The 16132-nt window shown below is 43.4% G+C and overlaps 1 protein-coding gene across 8 annotated transcripts in view; it reads right to left on the bottom strand.

Moving 5' to 3' along the window:
• The window catches only part of PTPRZ1 (protein tyrosine phosphatase receptor type Z1), a 656962-nt gene that overhangs the window by 337031 nt on the left and 303799 nt on the right, over positions 1-16132 (bottom strand). For all 8 annotated transcript variants that reach the window (XM_078680698.1, XM_078680707.1, XM_078680718.1 and 5 more), the window contains exon 4: positions 12256-12407. In XM_078680698.1, the coding sequence (XP_078536824.1) occupies positions 12256-12407 (152 nt within the window). The remainder of the gene's footprint in view (positions 1-12255; positions 12408-16132) is intronic.

Raw genomic sequence — 16132 nt, 5'->3', positions numbered from 1 at the left:
GACAAGCCTGCTTTTGTGCGGATCAGCTGCTCTCCTAACCAACACAAACCTGCTAGTTTAGCTAGATCACACTTGTCGTTCTCTTCCATAGTCCTAGGTACCTGTTCTGAATTACAAGAAGCCTGAGACAATAACACAACCCTAGGGTTGTGCTGCGGGCAACTACATACATACACAAAACAACACGAACGATGACACAAGCCAATCTGGAGCTACATTATTTGTCAAGATGGGGTGTAAATGAGCACTTGTTTATTAACTTTATCAGAGTAACCTTTGAATGTGGTAATCAGCTAGTTTTGGCGACCACAGTAAAACTTTCTCCAAAAACTTCATATAATTAAATTTGATGCTGTCCTTGTGTAAACAATGAAATATTTCCCTTAGTTAAGTCAATACTGAAATGTCGAAATTGTACTACCATTTCGGATAGCAATTTAACACGTGAACATCAGGTAGGAAACACAATTTTAAATGAAATATGTAAAAAATATAGGCATGTAAATAACACTTGCCCATTTAAACTTATTGGATTTCTCACCAGCTACCTTCCCCATCTTCAAAAATTCGAGTCTTAAACGAGTCTTAGTATGCATGCCAAATTACAGATGCCCTTTAGGTTACAGGAAGATCTCTACAATGCGTACATTGTTCACTGAGCTACCTTACTATTGAGTGAATTTGCCATAAGAGACAAAAGCGAACTAGAAGAGCTCTGCATAGTTTTTTTTCAGCATTCTCCTGCCTCATGTTTAGTTTAAGACCAAAGAGTTGCACAATTCCTAAACAGATTCAAGTTATTTAGCTTAAAAATCCGAACCCACTACCTTTATAGCCTGCTCCTACTGTTTTGTACTCCCTGCATAAATGTTTAACAAAATGACCAAAGTATGCTTGTAATCATCTTTACTCGAAGTCAGACACGCCTCAAGCACAACAGTGCCCAGTAACATGGCCATCCTTGGCAGTGGGGAAGAAACCTCTCTCTCTTGGCTCTAGTGGGGTTAAATTTGGCTTGGTTTCTGGAGTGCTTTACAACATCATGTTTCTGCATCTGGCCTCAATCAATTTTATAATCCCGACCGTCACCATTCATACAGCCTGTGTGTCATAATCAGCAATATCTTTACATATGTGGACTTTGAATGGGGAACAGAAGAAAGAGGCGAAATAAACAAGGGCTCCCTTTAAACAACTCAAAGGGTACCCTACCTGTGACTGAGTATGGGGTGAGGCGATAAACTTCCACTCTTGTCTGGATTGCCTCCCTCCAGGCATTTGCTTCTTGTGTGGCTCCCTCCAGTCTTTTGCTTCTTGTTTGGCTATCCGTATAGTTTCTTTGAGCGCTTTGTTGAACATCTCAACCACCCTGTTAGATTCTAGGTGATATAAAGCACATGCAGTGCGCTGGAATCCTCTTACTGACAGGAAGTTTTCAATTTCTCATGAATCCAACTGTACCCCATTGTCCGTCAAGATGGAATCCGGAATACCTTCTCTGGCAAAAATCTCTTTTAAAATCTCACTACATTGTTGTCTAGATCCCCTTCATAGTCCTTATCTGAGGCCACTTAGAGAATAAGTCCACCAACATCAGAATATAGAATTGTCCTGAGTTGTTGGTCACCGGACCCAAAATGTCCAGGGCTCCTTGTTCCCATGGCATCTGCGGTTGTTTTATCACCGCCATCGGTTGTGTCCTTGCTTTGCAGACTTTGTAACTGTTCCTGCAATCCATGCACTCTCTAAGAACTCGTACCAACTGTTTATTTAACCCTGGCCACCAAAAGTGTAGTCTTGATATCTCTATAATTTTGCTGATACCCAGGTGTACCTGATGCATCAGGTTCATCAACTTATACCTCAGCATTACAGGCAGAATCAATTTGGTGCCCCTCAACACCAACCCATGATGTTTTGACAACTCATTCCTAACCTCTCAATATTCCTTTCTTGATGGAGTCAGTTTCTTGTATTCAACCCACCTTTCTCAATCAATGTAGTCACTTGGGTTAATTCTTCATCCTTTGCCACCTCCCCTTTCCACTCCTCCATACTCATAAGGCCTTCCATAACCTCACACACCTCAAACATGTCCAAGATCCACTGGTGTTCCTTAAGCAGCTCCTCTGCTTCTTCCACATTCACATCCATCAATCTTGACAAACAATCTGCTACACGATTTTCTGCCAGAAGTATGTATTCTACCCTACAAACAAAGTCTTGTATTACGATTATCTGCTTGCAAATTCGACTCAATACAGCATCAATTCTCTTTCTGTCAAAAATCTCTTTCAGTGGGTTGTGGTCCGTTCTCACCATAAAGTGCATGATCTTTTTTATGGCCCTGATTATACATAAAGCCTCTCTTTCAATAACCGAGTATCGATTCTCAGGACCCTTCAGGCTCCTTGACATAAAATTATGTTGTACTCTTCATTGCCCACACCTTGTTTTAGGACAGCACGTAACCCTTTAGCACTGGCATCTGTAACGAACACCGATCTATCCTGCATTCTGAAACTTTTCAATGAAGAAGCATCAAACAATGCCCCTTTAAGTTAATCAAACTCCCTATCACAATGTGTAGATCATACAAACTGTATCCCTTTTTTAAGAGCTTTCACATGTTATATGCCCAGGCTGAAAAATTAGGGATGAATTTGCAATAATATATTCAGCCATCCTCAAAAAGATAATCAAGCCTTCATCACTATTTGGGATGGCGAACATTCTGATGGTTTCCACCAACTCCTTACTCGGATTGATTCCTCCTGCTGTGAATTTGTGTCCTAAATAGATGATTTCCTCACACCCATGTTTACATTTGCTTTCCTTCAACGTAGACCACGCTGTTTAAATCTCTCCAGAACCTTCCGCAAGTGTTGATTATGTTGCTCCGATATGTTACCAAAGACCAAAGCATTGTCTTGATGGACTTTGGCACCTTCAATATCCTCCAGCACATTCTTCAAGGCCCTCTGAAATGCTGAGGCCACAGATACTAATCTAAAGGGCATGCTCGTAAACCTAAAAACACCAAAAAACATGATGAACGCTGTGAGGTCTCTAGATCGTTCTCCCTGTACAATTTGATGACTAACATGGAGAGAACCTTTGCCCCTTCCAGCTGTGTCAGCATGTCTGTGATTTTTGGAAAGGGAAGCACATCCACTACAACCTCCTTATTTAAGTCTTTTAGGGCCAGATGTATCAACGTTGCATTTTGCAAGTCCATAATACCGAATTTTACTGATTCGCTATTATGGACTCACAAAATGCAATGTAAATAGGTTTCACAAAATAAATTGCGATTGCTACCCATTCCTTATTTGCAACTCACAAATTGCGAGTCGCAAATAAGGAATGGCTTCCCATTCATTCCTATGTGGGCCTAGAGGCCCATAGGAATGACTGAATGGGAATTGCATGCGCAATTTGCGAGTACCTATTAGGTACTTGCAAATTGCGCATGCAATTTCAAGGGTGCTTCTAGGCCCATAGGAATGAATGAATGAGAATTGCATGCGCAATTTGCGAGTACCCATTAGGTACTCGCAAATTGCCCATGCAATTTCAAGGGTGCAAGGGTGCCAAATGGACACCCTGTTGCACCCCTGAAATATGGATGTGTGTACATGTGGGGCAAATGTATGTACACCACATTGCACCTAGAAAAATGCAAAAAAAAGTGATTTTTTCTTTGAATTCGCATATGTTGTTGTTATGTTATGTTATGTTATCTTGGTTTTGTATAGCGCACGGCTACTCAGAAGAGTGTCCCGGCATATTACCACCAACTTGAAGTTGGTGGTAATTTGCGATTCCTTAAAGCCAGGTTGCAATTTCTTTTTTTGCTTCCTGTATTTCATTTAAGGAATCGTAAATTGCGATTCCTTAAATGCATTTGCAAAATAGGGAATTGCAATTTTTGCAATTCCCTATTTTGCGAATGCCTTTTGAGATGATACATCCCTAAAGGCTTTTTTCGGTTCACAAATGGGAAAAACGGTTGATGCATCTGGCCCTTTGATCCACACGGATTCTAATATCGCCAGAAGCTTTTTGAGTTATTACCATTGGCACCACCCACTCGGACACCTCCACTTTCTCAATTATTCCTTCTCTTTTTAATATGTAATTCTCATCTTTCATAGGCTGTCTCATTGCCATTGCCTTTGTTTTTTTTTTTGTTCGCCCTAAGTTGGCAGGGTATGCTCAGACGTGAGTCCCTTGCTCACTTTGCCACTGGAGTCAAGCAAGGCCGGCTGAAGACGGCTGTAATGCCAGAAACCGGTCCTGGGAAGCTTGATTCCGGTACAGGGAAGACATGGCTTGGCAGTTCAGGCTGGACTGTTCCCATGAGGCACAGGGTCAGACTGATTTGCACATGGCCATGTCTGAACTGGGGTGGCGGAGTGAGCTAAAGAACGGTGATGGATTAAACCCAGGTCAGTTGACTGGGGTGAGTGTTTGTATTGTCAACGCTCCGTCCATCACCACCTTTGGTTTTTCTTTGTTCGCCCTAAGTTGGCAGGGTATGCTCAGACGTGAGTCCCTTGCTCACTTTGCCACTGGAGTCAAGCAAGCCCGGCTGAAGACGGCTGTAATGCCAGAAACCGGTCCTGGGAAGCTTGATTCCGGTCCAGGGAAGACATGGCTTGGCAGTTCGGGCTGGACTGTTCCCATGAGGCACAGGGTCAGACTGATTTGCATATAAGGCACAGGGTCAGACTGATTTGCATATGGCCATGTCTGAACTGGGGTGGCGGAGTGAGCTAAAGAACGGTGATGGATTAAACCCAGGTCAGTTGACTGGGGGTGAGTGTTTGTATTGTCAACGCTCTGTCCATCACCACCTTTGTTTTTTCTTTGTTCGCCCTAAGTTGGCAGGGTATGCTCAGACGTGAGTCCCTTGCTCACACTGCCACTGGAGTCAAGCAAGCCCGGCTGAAGACGGCTGTAATGCCAGAAACCGGTCCTGGGAAGCTTGATTCCGGTCCAGGGAAGACATGGCTTGGCAGTTTGGGCTGGACTGTTCCCATGATGCACAGGGTCAGACTGATTTGCATATGGCCATGTATGAACTGGGGTGGCGGAGTGAGCTAAAGAACGGTGATGGATTAAACACAGATCAGTTGATTGGGGGTGAGTGTTTGTATTGTCAACGCTCCGTCCATCACCACCTTTGGTTTTTCTTTGTTAGCCCTAAGTTGGCAGGGTATGCTCAGACGTGAGTCCCTTGCTCACTTTGCCACTGGAGTCAAGCAAGCCCGGCTGAAGACGGCTATAATGCCAGAAACCGGTCCTGGGAAGTTTGATTCCGGTCCAGGGAAGACATGGCTTGGCAGTTCGGGCTGGACTGTTCCCATGAGGCACAGGGTCAGACTGATTTGCATATGTCCATGTCTGAACTGGGGTGGCGGAGTGAGCTAAAGAACGGTGATGGATTAAACCCAGATCAGTTGACTGGCGTTGAGTGTTTGTATTGTCAACGCTCCGTCCATCACCACCTTTGGTTTTTCTTTGGTCGCCCTAAGTTGGCAAGGTATGCTCAGACATGAGTCCCTTGCTCACTTTGCCACTGGAGTCAAGCAAGCCCGGCTGAAGACGGCTGTAATGCCAGAAACCGGTCTTGGGAAGCTTGATTCCGGTCCAGGGAAGACATGGCTTGGCAGTTCGGGCTGGACTGTCCCCATGAGGCACAGGGTCAGACTGATTTGCATATGGCCATGTCTGAACTGGGGTGGCGGAGTGAGCTAAAGAACGTGATGGATTAAACCCAGATCAGTTGACTGGGGGTGAGTGTTTGTATTGTCAACGCTCCGTCCATCACCACCTTTGCTTTTTCTTTGTTCGCCCTAAGTTGGCAGGGTATGCTCAGACGTGAGTTCCTTGCTCACTTTGCCACTGGAGTCAAGCAAGCCCGGCTGAAGACGGCTGTAATGCCAGAAACCGGTCCTGGGAAGCTTGATTATGGTCCAGGGAAGACATGGCTTGGCAGTTCGGGCTGGACTGTTCCCATAAGGCACAGGGTCAGACTGATTTGCATATGTCCATGTCTGAACTGGGGTGGCGGAGTGAGCTTAAGAACGGTGATGGATTAAACCCAGATCAGTTGACTGGGGTTGAGTGTTTGTATTGTCAACGCTCCGTCCATCACCACCTTTGGTTTTTCTTTGTTCGCCCTAAGTTGGCAGGGTATGCTCAGACATGAGTCCCTTGCTCACTTTGCCACTGGAGTCAAGCAAGCCCGGCTGAAGACGGCTGCAATGCCACAAACCGGTCCTGGGAAGCTTGATTCCGGTCCAGGGAAGACATGGCTTGGCAGTTCGGGCTGGACTGTCCCCATGAGGCACAGGGTCAGACTGATTTGCATATGGCCATGTCTGAACTGGGGTGGCGGAGTGAGCTAAAGAACGTGATGGATTAAACCCAGATCAGTTGACTGGGGGTGAGTGTTTGTATTGTCAACGCTCCATCCATCACCACCTTTGTTTTTTCTTTGTTCGCCCTAAGTTCGCAGGGTATGCTCAGACGTGAGTCCCTTGCTCACTTTGCCACTGGAGTCAAGCAAGCCCGGCTGAAGATGGCTGTAATGCCAGAAACCGGTCCTGGGAAGCTTGATTCCGGTCCAGGGAAGACATGGCTTGGCAGTTCGGGCTGGACTGTTTCCATGAGGCACAGGGTCAGACTGATTTGCATATGGCCATGTCTGAACTGGGGTGGCGGAGTGAGCTAAAGAACGGTGATGGATTAAACCCAGATCAGTTGACTGGGGGTGAGAGTTTGTATTGTCAACGCTCCGTCCATCACCACCTTTGGTTGTTCTTTGTTCGCCCTAAGTTGGCAGGGTATGCTCAGACGCGAGTCCCTTGCTCACTTTGCCACTGGAGTCAAGCAAGCCCGGCTGAAGATGGCTGTAATGCCAGAAACCGGTCCTGGGAAGCTTGATTCCGGTCCAGGGAAGACATGGCATGGCAGTTCGGGCTGGACTGTTCCCATGAGGCACAGGGTCAGACTGATTTGCATATGGCCATGTCTGAACTGGGGTGGCGGAGTGAGCTAAAGAACGGTGATGGATTAAACCCAGATCAGTTCACTGGGGGTGAGTGTTTGTATTGTCAACTCTCAGTCCATCACCATCTTTGGTTTTCCTTTGTTCGCCCTAAGTTGGCAGGGTATGCTCAGACGTGAGTCCCTTGCTCACTTTGCCACTGGAGTCAAGCAAGCCCGGCTGAAGACGGCTGTAATGCCAGAAACCGTTCCTGGGAAGCTTGATTCCGGTCCAGGTAAGACATGGCTTGGCAGTTCGGACTGGACTGTTCCCATGAGGCACAGGGTCAGACTGATTTGCATATGGCAATGTCGGAACTGGGGTGGTGGAGTGAGCTAAAGAACGTGATGGATTACACCCAGATCAGTTGACTGGGGGTGAGTGTTTGTATTGTCAACGTTCCGTCCATCCCCACCTTTGGTTTTTCTTCATTGCCACGGGAACCACCACTGGCACCGCATCCTTTTTCATAATTATGTCATGAGTGTAGTCCTTTTGACGCCCAAGATGGTCGCTGAATACCTCTGGGAATTCTTTCTGCTATGCCCCTCTACACTCTTGACTTATCTCACCTTGGGACACCCACACAACACACAGCTTTGAACCACCTTCATTCTCATGTTCATCACTGTGGTCCTTCTTCTTTAATAAGATCTGTGGTGAGCTATTTGGATCTGGTATTACTTCCAAATCCCCCTAATGAATCAAACTGATTATGCTGTCCCCTTCATTGGAAACATCATTTTTCTGTGTGGTCCACCATAGGCTAGGGTATTATATCTGTCTTGAACAACTTAACCCTTCCAGCCAATTTCTCTTTAAAGAAACCCCTGTGAATCAGAGCGATTTTAGCTCCCTTTTCACATAACATTTTCACTTTACAACCATTCACCTGCACATAATCTTCTGGTCCTTGTCCTTTCCCTTGTTCCCACACTTGCAAGACTATTTCACCAACTTGCAAATCATCATTCTCCCCCCTTCAACAGCATCACACATTTAATTGGATTGGATTTAATTACAATCTGTTCTTTTTCCTTGGCTGACCCCCATTCTCTTTCTTAATCACCTCCACAAACGCCATTGAGTGCTTATTTTCTTTGCTATAAGAAACACTTCATCCAGTTTTGTATAATGTTTCTGCCAAAGCACATCTCTTACCTTTTCTATATTGTACCCTAGCATAAATTGATCACTGACAAGCTCTTCTACACTCCCTTCAAACTTGCATGTAGATGACCGTTTACCCTACTTTCGATTTAATTTTCCACTGACTTTTGTGCTATCTGGACCCTTCTCCCAACATGGAAGTGTTCCAAAATTGTGCCATTCTTAAGTAAGTAATGTTTGTCCAGTTTATTTATGCATAACTCAGATCCTCTGCATCTGCCTTTTTTAACTCTGAAAGATGCCCAAACAGCTACTGTCCCTCTGGACCTGGGCAGTGCATAAGCATTGAGGTCTTCCTCTATGCATTCAATTTAAGTCCCACACACACTAGTATAATGTGAGAATACTTTTTTCAATTTGTCCCACTTAAAGTCGGTTCTTCTGGTAACATAAAAAAAATGGTAGAGGTGCTATATTTTGCATTCTGTCCCTCCAGGCACCTGCAGTCTAAAGTCGATATATTTAGGTATCTATTGATTCATCGGTGTCCGGGCAAATACCCGAAGAGATCACCGGTCCATGATTAGATACCCAACGAGCCCTCTGCTGCCTAAACCCACCAGTATCCAATATGATACTCGAGGTTTGAAGAACCCTTCGCTGTCTAGCCTCACTAGTATCTGAAATGATACTTTAGTTCCAGTACCTGTGCTCAAGCTATGGTATCTTTTAGCGGCTATAGTCAACAGACTGTGTAATTGGTTTACGCTTCAAAGTTCCCTACCTTATTGGAAGGCTATCCCAATCCAAAACAGCCACTGTCCTTCTTCACCAATTACACATGGAGAATGCCCTACTTATATTCAGAACCAACTTATATGTGAAGATATTCCAATCCAAAATGGCCACAGTCCTTCACCAATTACAATTGGAGAAGGCTCTTTCTCCAATCAGATCCACTGTTCCTAGTTTAATTGCTCATGTGCAGCACTCCTGATCAGTGAAATGGGCAGAAATATGCGAGTGACCCTCTAAAATGAGTGGGGATTTTGGGGAACTGGTTGAATGTAAAGTTACTTGAGCCCCTCAAACCAAATATTAAATATGCATCACTGTGCACAGCGCCAGTTAACCCGATGCTTCCAAGCTCATGCAGCCAGCAATATCAACACCGTCAGGGCCTGAAGTAGCGCATGCTGACATAAAGCGCTTAACCAGTACAGCGCTCGTGCACCAGCCCACCCAGTGCATGTTATGCCCTCTGAAGTGCACGGCTAATATACAGTGAACAGTCAAGAGCTGCGTGTGGTCTATTGGGTGGCTTTACACCACCCGCATGAGACACCTTATAAAATGGCAAAAACAATGCCCTAACAGCCCTGGTTTGCTTTAGACCAAGCTGTATCAAGCCCATATCAGAATAAAGCTTTTGACATATTTAAAAGCCGACTTCTAATAGTAAATAAGGGACCTGTAAAATGTGCTTTGCGCCCACATGTCCTAGGTGCACTACGTCCAGAAATTAGAAATACCAAGCATGTAACTGACATACCTCTGTAGTATCATAATTCCTAAGTGCTACTTAGTGCACAACCTTTCATTTCCCTCTTTATGCAAACAATCTTTATTTGTTAAAACTTGAGTAAGTCATAACCTGGAAAACTTATCTCTGTGGCATTTGGCTAATTTTCATAACTCTAATTTACTGGTGAACTTAAGTTCTTAGGATAAGTATCCCAAAAATGATTTTCTAAGAAATCATATTCATGCACATTTCCCTGGAAGTCCCTGCAATGGATCTGCTATGCCCCCAGTGTGACTGTATTTACATTTGCCTGTGAAAAGGTGTGAATATCTATTATTGGAATCTAATTGGAGAACAAAGAGATCATCTGGGGTAATGTCCTATTGGAACGGAAGATTGCTATCCGTGGTAAATAGAAAAGTAAGTTGAATGACCCAACACCTCCTTGGAAACCTCTTTGTACATTTATGACAAAGGGGTGAAGGGGGGGGGGAGTTGAGACTGTCTGACACATGCAAATGACATCCAGGAACCTCTGGAGGTCCCCTGTTTCTGTCAATAAAAGACATACGGCCACATGCATCAAGCGATTTTGGAGTCGCAAACGGTGCGAATCGCAAAATTCGGCCGTTTGCGATTCCAAAATCACTTTTTGGGATGCATGAAACAATTGTGTGAAAATCGCAATTTTTTGCGATTTCTAAAAATGCGATTGCATTTAAGGAATCGCATTTTTGCGATTCCTTAAATGCAATGCATGAATGTTTTAAAAATTAAGAATTCGCAAATAGGGGGAGCAAATTAACACGAGGTTGAACCTCGTGTTAATTTGCGAATTCTTTTAAAAATGCACAAAAATGCATTTTTGAAAGTGTCATGTTACACACACACATGTCCAAAGGACATGTGTGTGTGAAACTTGCATTTACAAAAACATTTCAAGGGTGCAGGGGGGTCCTTTGGACCCCCCTCAGCACCCTTGAAATGCATTAACAAATTGCGATCCGCAAAATGAAATTCGCAAAATGTTAATGCCTTCCCATTGATTCCTATGGGCCTTTTGGCCCATAGGAATCAATGGGAAGGTTTTCCTTAATTGCGATTCGCAAAATGTGAATCGCAATTAAGGAAAATTACCGAATCGCTAAAAAAAATGCGAATTAATCATGCATTGCCGTTTGCGAATCCTTAATTGCGATTCCTTAATTTTCACAATTAAGGATTCGCAAACGGCAACATTGATGCATGTGGCCGATAGATAATGTGATCCTTCCCCTGAGTCTGTGGCCTTTCCATGGACACAATGAATCTTTCAATGGGGGAAAGGAGGGGCTACCAGAAAAACAGGTTCAATTTTTCTACTGATGTGGTGAATAAGGTACCTAATTTTGATAGGCAAACCACAGGGCAGACTTGTGAAACTCTAGCAGCTTAAACAGAATTCCACCATTTTGCATAACACCAGCTTACGGTTTTCTGAAATAGATTTGGTCATATGTCAGAGAAAATGCTTTAAATTTGAGCATAGCCGATTGTGGGAACTTCATGAGGGTGGGCTCAGAGTCTTGCCTGGTGAAGCCTACTTGCTTGGTGAAGGACTGAGGCCTTGCTCCTCTTGACCACTGAGCCCTGGAAGTTGTTCTCAGAAGGTCAGGGAGCAGGCCTCTTCGGAAGTCTACAGAGAAACAATGAAATATAAGGCACCTTGAAAGATATAAGGCACCTTGGAAGATGGCACTGGACATTTAGTTCTAGCCCTGAGGAAGAAGAGGACATAGGGAGACCCTTTTCCCCTACCTTAGCCTGACAGTTTGGAACCTATGGAAGCTATGGAGAAAAACTTTAGAAAAGTTTGGACTTAGAATGTATTTAACATTCACAAGGACAGGACAAATTGCTGAGGCTAGCTGACAAATGTACGTATAACTTAGTCAGATTCAGCCTGAGAAACAAAGACGAAATGAAGTACAGAATAAATTACATTTACTCAAACATGTCAGGTGTGCAAATATTTGAGCTTTTATTTTTTATACTCATGTTCTTGTAACTACGATTCATGCCTACATTATGCTATCTTCAAGAACATCCTTAATGCCCATCTATTTTCCTAACAATACCAGTTGATTACTCTATGTTTCAAAACATTTGTGGATACCGAATATTTTGTTTATTTATGGGTGGACACCAAATCTGCATGTGCTTGATGACTCCTCCGACACTTTCTCCTGCACTCCCGCTTGTGTGCAGCGTGCATACATTCAATCTATACATCACACAAATATAGCGCAGACTTACACAAGTACAGTGTGTGCTTTGGTGAAACATGAATTTGTACTCATTAATTATGATTTTTCAACGCATGACTAACTTATGCCTTAAACAGTTGAGTTCTTTATCAATAGTTCTTGTTGCGCTTAATTGGTTACAAGCTTAGTGGTCAATGATGAAATTTACACAAACATCTATTTAATTATCTAAGTAGACGTACCTTATAGTGGTTTCTTAAATGTATTGCACAATACTATGTCAGAAAAAAACACAGAAAAAATGATATAGTCTTCACCTCCAGAGGAAATTTCCTTCCGTCCAAGCTGTGTTCTGACCCATCGGATGAGGCATTGCACTTTCCCCAGTGAAAGGATATCTTGCTTGCTTTATATACTGCGTCCAGGGCACCGCCACTGAGCAAGTAGTCATTCTTCAGATTAATTTCAACTATTAAAAAGGAAAAAAAAGTATAATTAAACCAGTAGTGTTACTCGTTTTGTGAAGCAGGAGTTTATTGTGGTTACTGCTAACTATAGGTGCTGATCTGAGATGGGTGGGAAGAAGTTTCCTGCTGCATGCAGCCAAGGCCTGGGAACAGCTGCCACTTTCAATAAAAAATAGTCCTCCACTTCTAGCTTTCCGGAAAGCCGTAAAAACCTGGCTCTTCTCGGCTTAGCCCGTTGTCCAACTTGGCAGGCCTAGACCATATGCATCTTACCCAGCGCCAAGACGCCCCAGGGCATTCGCGCACTCTATAAATCCTTAAATCAAATCAAATCAAATTCTAGCAGGAATGTGGTTGTGATTCAGGAAAACCCTTGGGAAGCAGCAGGAGAGTGAGCCAAGCAGCTTCATCAAACTACCACTGGAGTTCAAAGAGGATGCTGCACTTTCTGATCTCCACAATAAGAGGACAATAGTATGTATGTCGTTATAAAGAACTCCAGCAACATTGCACCCACTATATCACCTGCCAGTCTGATGGTAAGTATATATTTACTTTGTTCCACATCAATTTTCCTATACCTGCGGTGTTCTGGTTTTGTCGATGTTGTGGATGAGATATTTTGTAGGTGACTATGATGTTGTGGTATAACACCAGATAACAGGGTGGTATCTCCAGGACCTTCTCTGTTTGTAGCAGGGCCAGGGATTTTTATGAGCAGTCTGAATATTAGGGCCAAGGTGCTCCATGACCTACTCCACACATAATAGGACACAAACGCTCGACAACATACTTGAAAGCATTAGGGACAAAGAGTTCCTCAACGTACTACGCATGCAGTAGGGCTAAGGAGCACCATGATTTACTCTGTGTGTAGTATGACCGAAGAGTTCCATGATCTACTCTGCACATAGTAGGACCAAGGAACTTTATAACTTATTGTGCACATAGTGCGTAAAATGCAGCTCCATGGCTTACTATACTCACAGCAGGACTCAGGAGGGTTTTAACCTTCTGTGGATGTAGTAAGGCCAAATAGCTTCATGAATTACTCTGCACATAATAGGGCCAATGAGTTTCATTACCTACACTCCACATAATAGAGGTAAGGAGCCCCATAACCCACTTTGCACAAAGGACCCGACTACTAATTGGGTAGAGTGGTATCATCGGATGAGGTACTGTTCTGCTCCATTACAGCAAGCCCATTGTTAGCACACTTGTAACCTACTCTGCACAAAGGGTGCGCTTATGAGTCGGGTAGATCCGTATTCCTGGAGGGACACCCATCTACCCCATTACACCGGTTCCAGTGTACTGGCATATGGATTTTTCATGTGTGGGAACACCAAGAACAATATTATTAGCCAGATAATAAAGCTGGTAAAATTGGACTATTTTCATTAAAAAAATAGTGATAAAACTTGTAAAATAAATAAAGAAATAAATTTGATGCAGATAGGGCTACAAGCAAAGCACAACTCTGGCTCACAATCCTTGCCCGACCCCTACCCCATCGACAAAGGAGGAGCACAGGACACTCCCCCTTGCCAGCCCACAGCATGCCTTCTTAATTTGACCTAGAAAACTCATATCCCCTTTGTTCTTCCCCATTCCATGGGGACTAACTCATAACTGCAGAGTACTGGTGGGGTTGTTACTACAACTGGTAATCATGCCTACAAATGGACAAATAGGGCAAAGTGGTAGTAGTCAAACATCATGCACCAGGGTCTGTTGGGTATATATAGATTAAAGCACCGGACATGAAATGAACAGAGACACAATCTATGACATTGCTAGTTATACTGGGCTCAGTAAGGCAGGGATCCAAGCGAAGATGGACATATGTAGGCCTTTCGGAGAAGCAGTGCAGTATTACACATTGGCTAAGAATACCACCCTTAAACAGTTGTAGTCACTTATTGGTCAGTTGAGCTTTGTCAATAAGATGTTCTTGATGGATAAATTATTTTGCAGGCAGCTGGCAAAGGCTACAGTAAGCTCATGTCATTGGCCAATTTCATGCATCTTGATAAAGGCACCAAGCATTGCTGCCATACCTCCAGCTAGAAATCTCTTTCTTCTGTCTATCCTCTAGACCTTGGCATTGGCTTCACTTTCAAAGAGGAGTATTGTTCAGATTTGGCACCTATTCCCAGTGGACCAGTTTCTGTCGCTGGAAGACTATACATTTATTGGGAGCTGAAATAAATACTTTAGATGTCTTCACTTGTTTTTGACTAAGACAGGCCGCCAAGGTGTTATTTCCTACATTTCCTCTTACACCACAAGAATGTACTCCTCTGGCTCAAATGATACTTTCGGATAATCATAATAGATGACCCTCAAAACTTTACAAATTATGCTTGGATATTATCGAGATTTTGTTCTTGCCCGCTAATAGCTTATGATAAATTGATTTTGGTGATGATATTCACTATTAAGCCTGTGTTCTTTACTGCTTTCAAGTGAAATTAATTTCCACAAGCTACAGGCAAAAAATATACATTTTAAACTCTTAAGTAGAATGTAATAAACCTTGTTGTATAGAATAAATTTCATAAGTCAATTAGTAGCGAATGTTGTAGATGCGCTGTGGAAACTGACAGCTTTTTTCATCTGGTCTGGCACTGCCCTGCCACATTTTCCTATTAGTGTAAGGTAAATGAGATGCAAGTTGACATAGTTGTCTGTCTATTGACCTTGACTCCCATAATTGACTTACTTGGTTGAGTGGCGAATGATCCGCAGCCTGTCAGACAGCTTACAGCTTTTCTACTGTTGTAAAGCTAAACAAAGAGTGGTTAGGCATGGTTAAAGGGACCCCAGCACAAGACATGCACCTGGATACAAGATGCTGTGTAGAGTAATTACTCAGTGGAATGCTTTGCTATGCTTCAACCGATCCCTAATAAACAGTGGGATATATGGAGACCTTTAAGGGGCTATTTAGATAGACAAATCCAGTCCGATACAGAAGAAACTTGACTGAAGTCTGAAGTAGCGGTAAGAACGATGTATATCAATTCTTTCTAATTTGTCAACCCTCTCATATACCAGTTGACCCTTGATGAGACCCTGGTCCAGAGTGTTTTGGTGTGCCCAAAAGGTTTAATGTAAGAAGCCTTGCCTTAAATTTCGTAATATCACAATTTTCTACTGGATATCACCTCTAATTTGTTCCTATATAGTCCGCTATTTAATAAGAGGTAATGTGGAAATGATCTCTTTATCTGATATGGGTAGATTGAACATTATTATGTTCTGAATTTCTTTAATTGCATTTTGGAAATTTAAATAAAGCTATTAAAAAAATTTGAAAAATGCACCAAGCATGACTTGAAGGTCAGGAACAAGCAGGTATATTTAATGGAGTGTCTATATGGAGGGTTGTGTCATGGATCGGTGCAGACTTGTACAGTTATGCAGCAGAGAGCACTGTTGCTGATGAGGCAATGGTTTACTATTACACGGTGTAAAAGCAGCCCACTACCAACACTCTTTTTTGGACCTGTGCTTCAGAGTGGTGACACAGGAAGTGCTTCAGAGAAAGAGTGGCCTCCATGAGCATCATTACGTCAATCGATCTTCATCCAATAGCAGCAACTACGACCAAGAAGGGCTCGGGATACTGGCGACTGCCCACTGAGCCGCATGCATATGACTCAGAATCCAGTACGAGGAGAACAACAGGTTCAGTGGGTTGGTGGGGAGTCAATCCTGC

The sequence above is a fragment of the Lissotriton helveticus genome, chromosome 1_1, assembly GCF_964261635.1.
Source record: "Lissotriton helveticus chromosome 1_1, aLisHel1.1, whole genome shotgun sequence".
Taxonomy (NCBI): Eukaryota; Metazoa; Chordata; class Amphibia; order Caudata; family Salamandridae; genus Lissotriton; species Lissotriton helveticus.
Note: the sequence above shows the minus strand (reverse complement) of the source record. Positions and strands in the feature narration are given on the sequence as shown.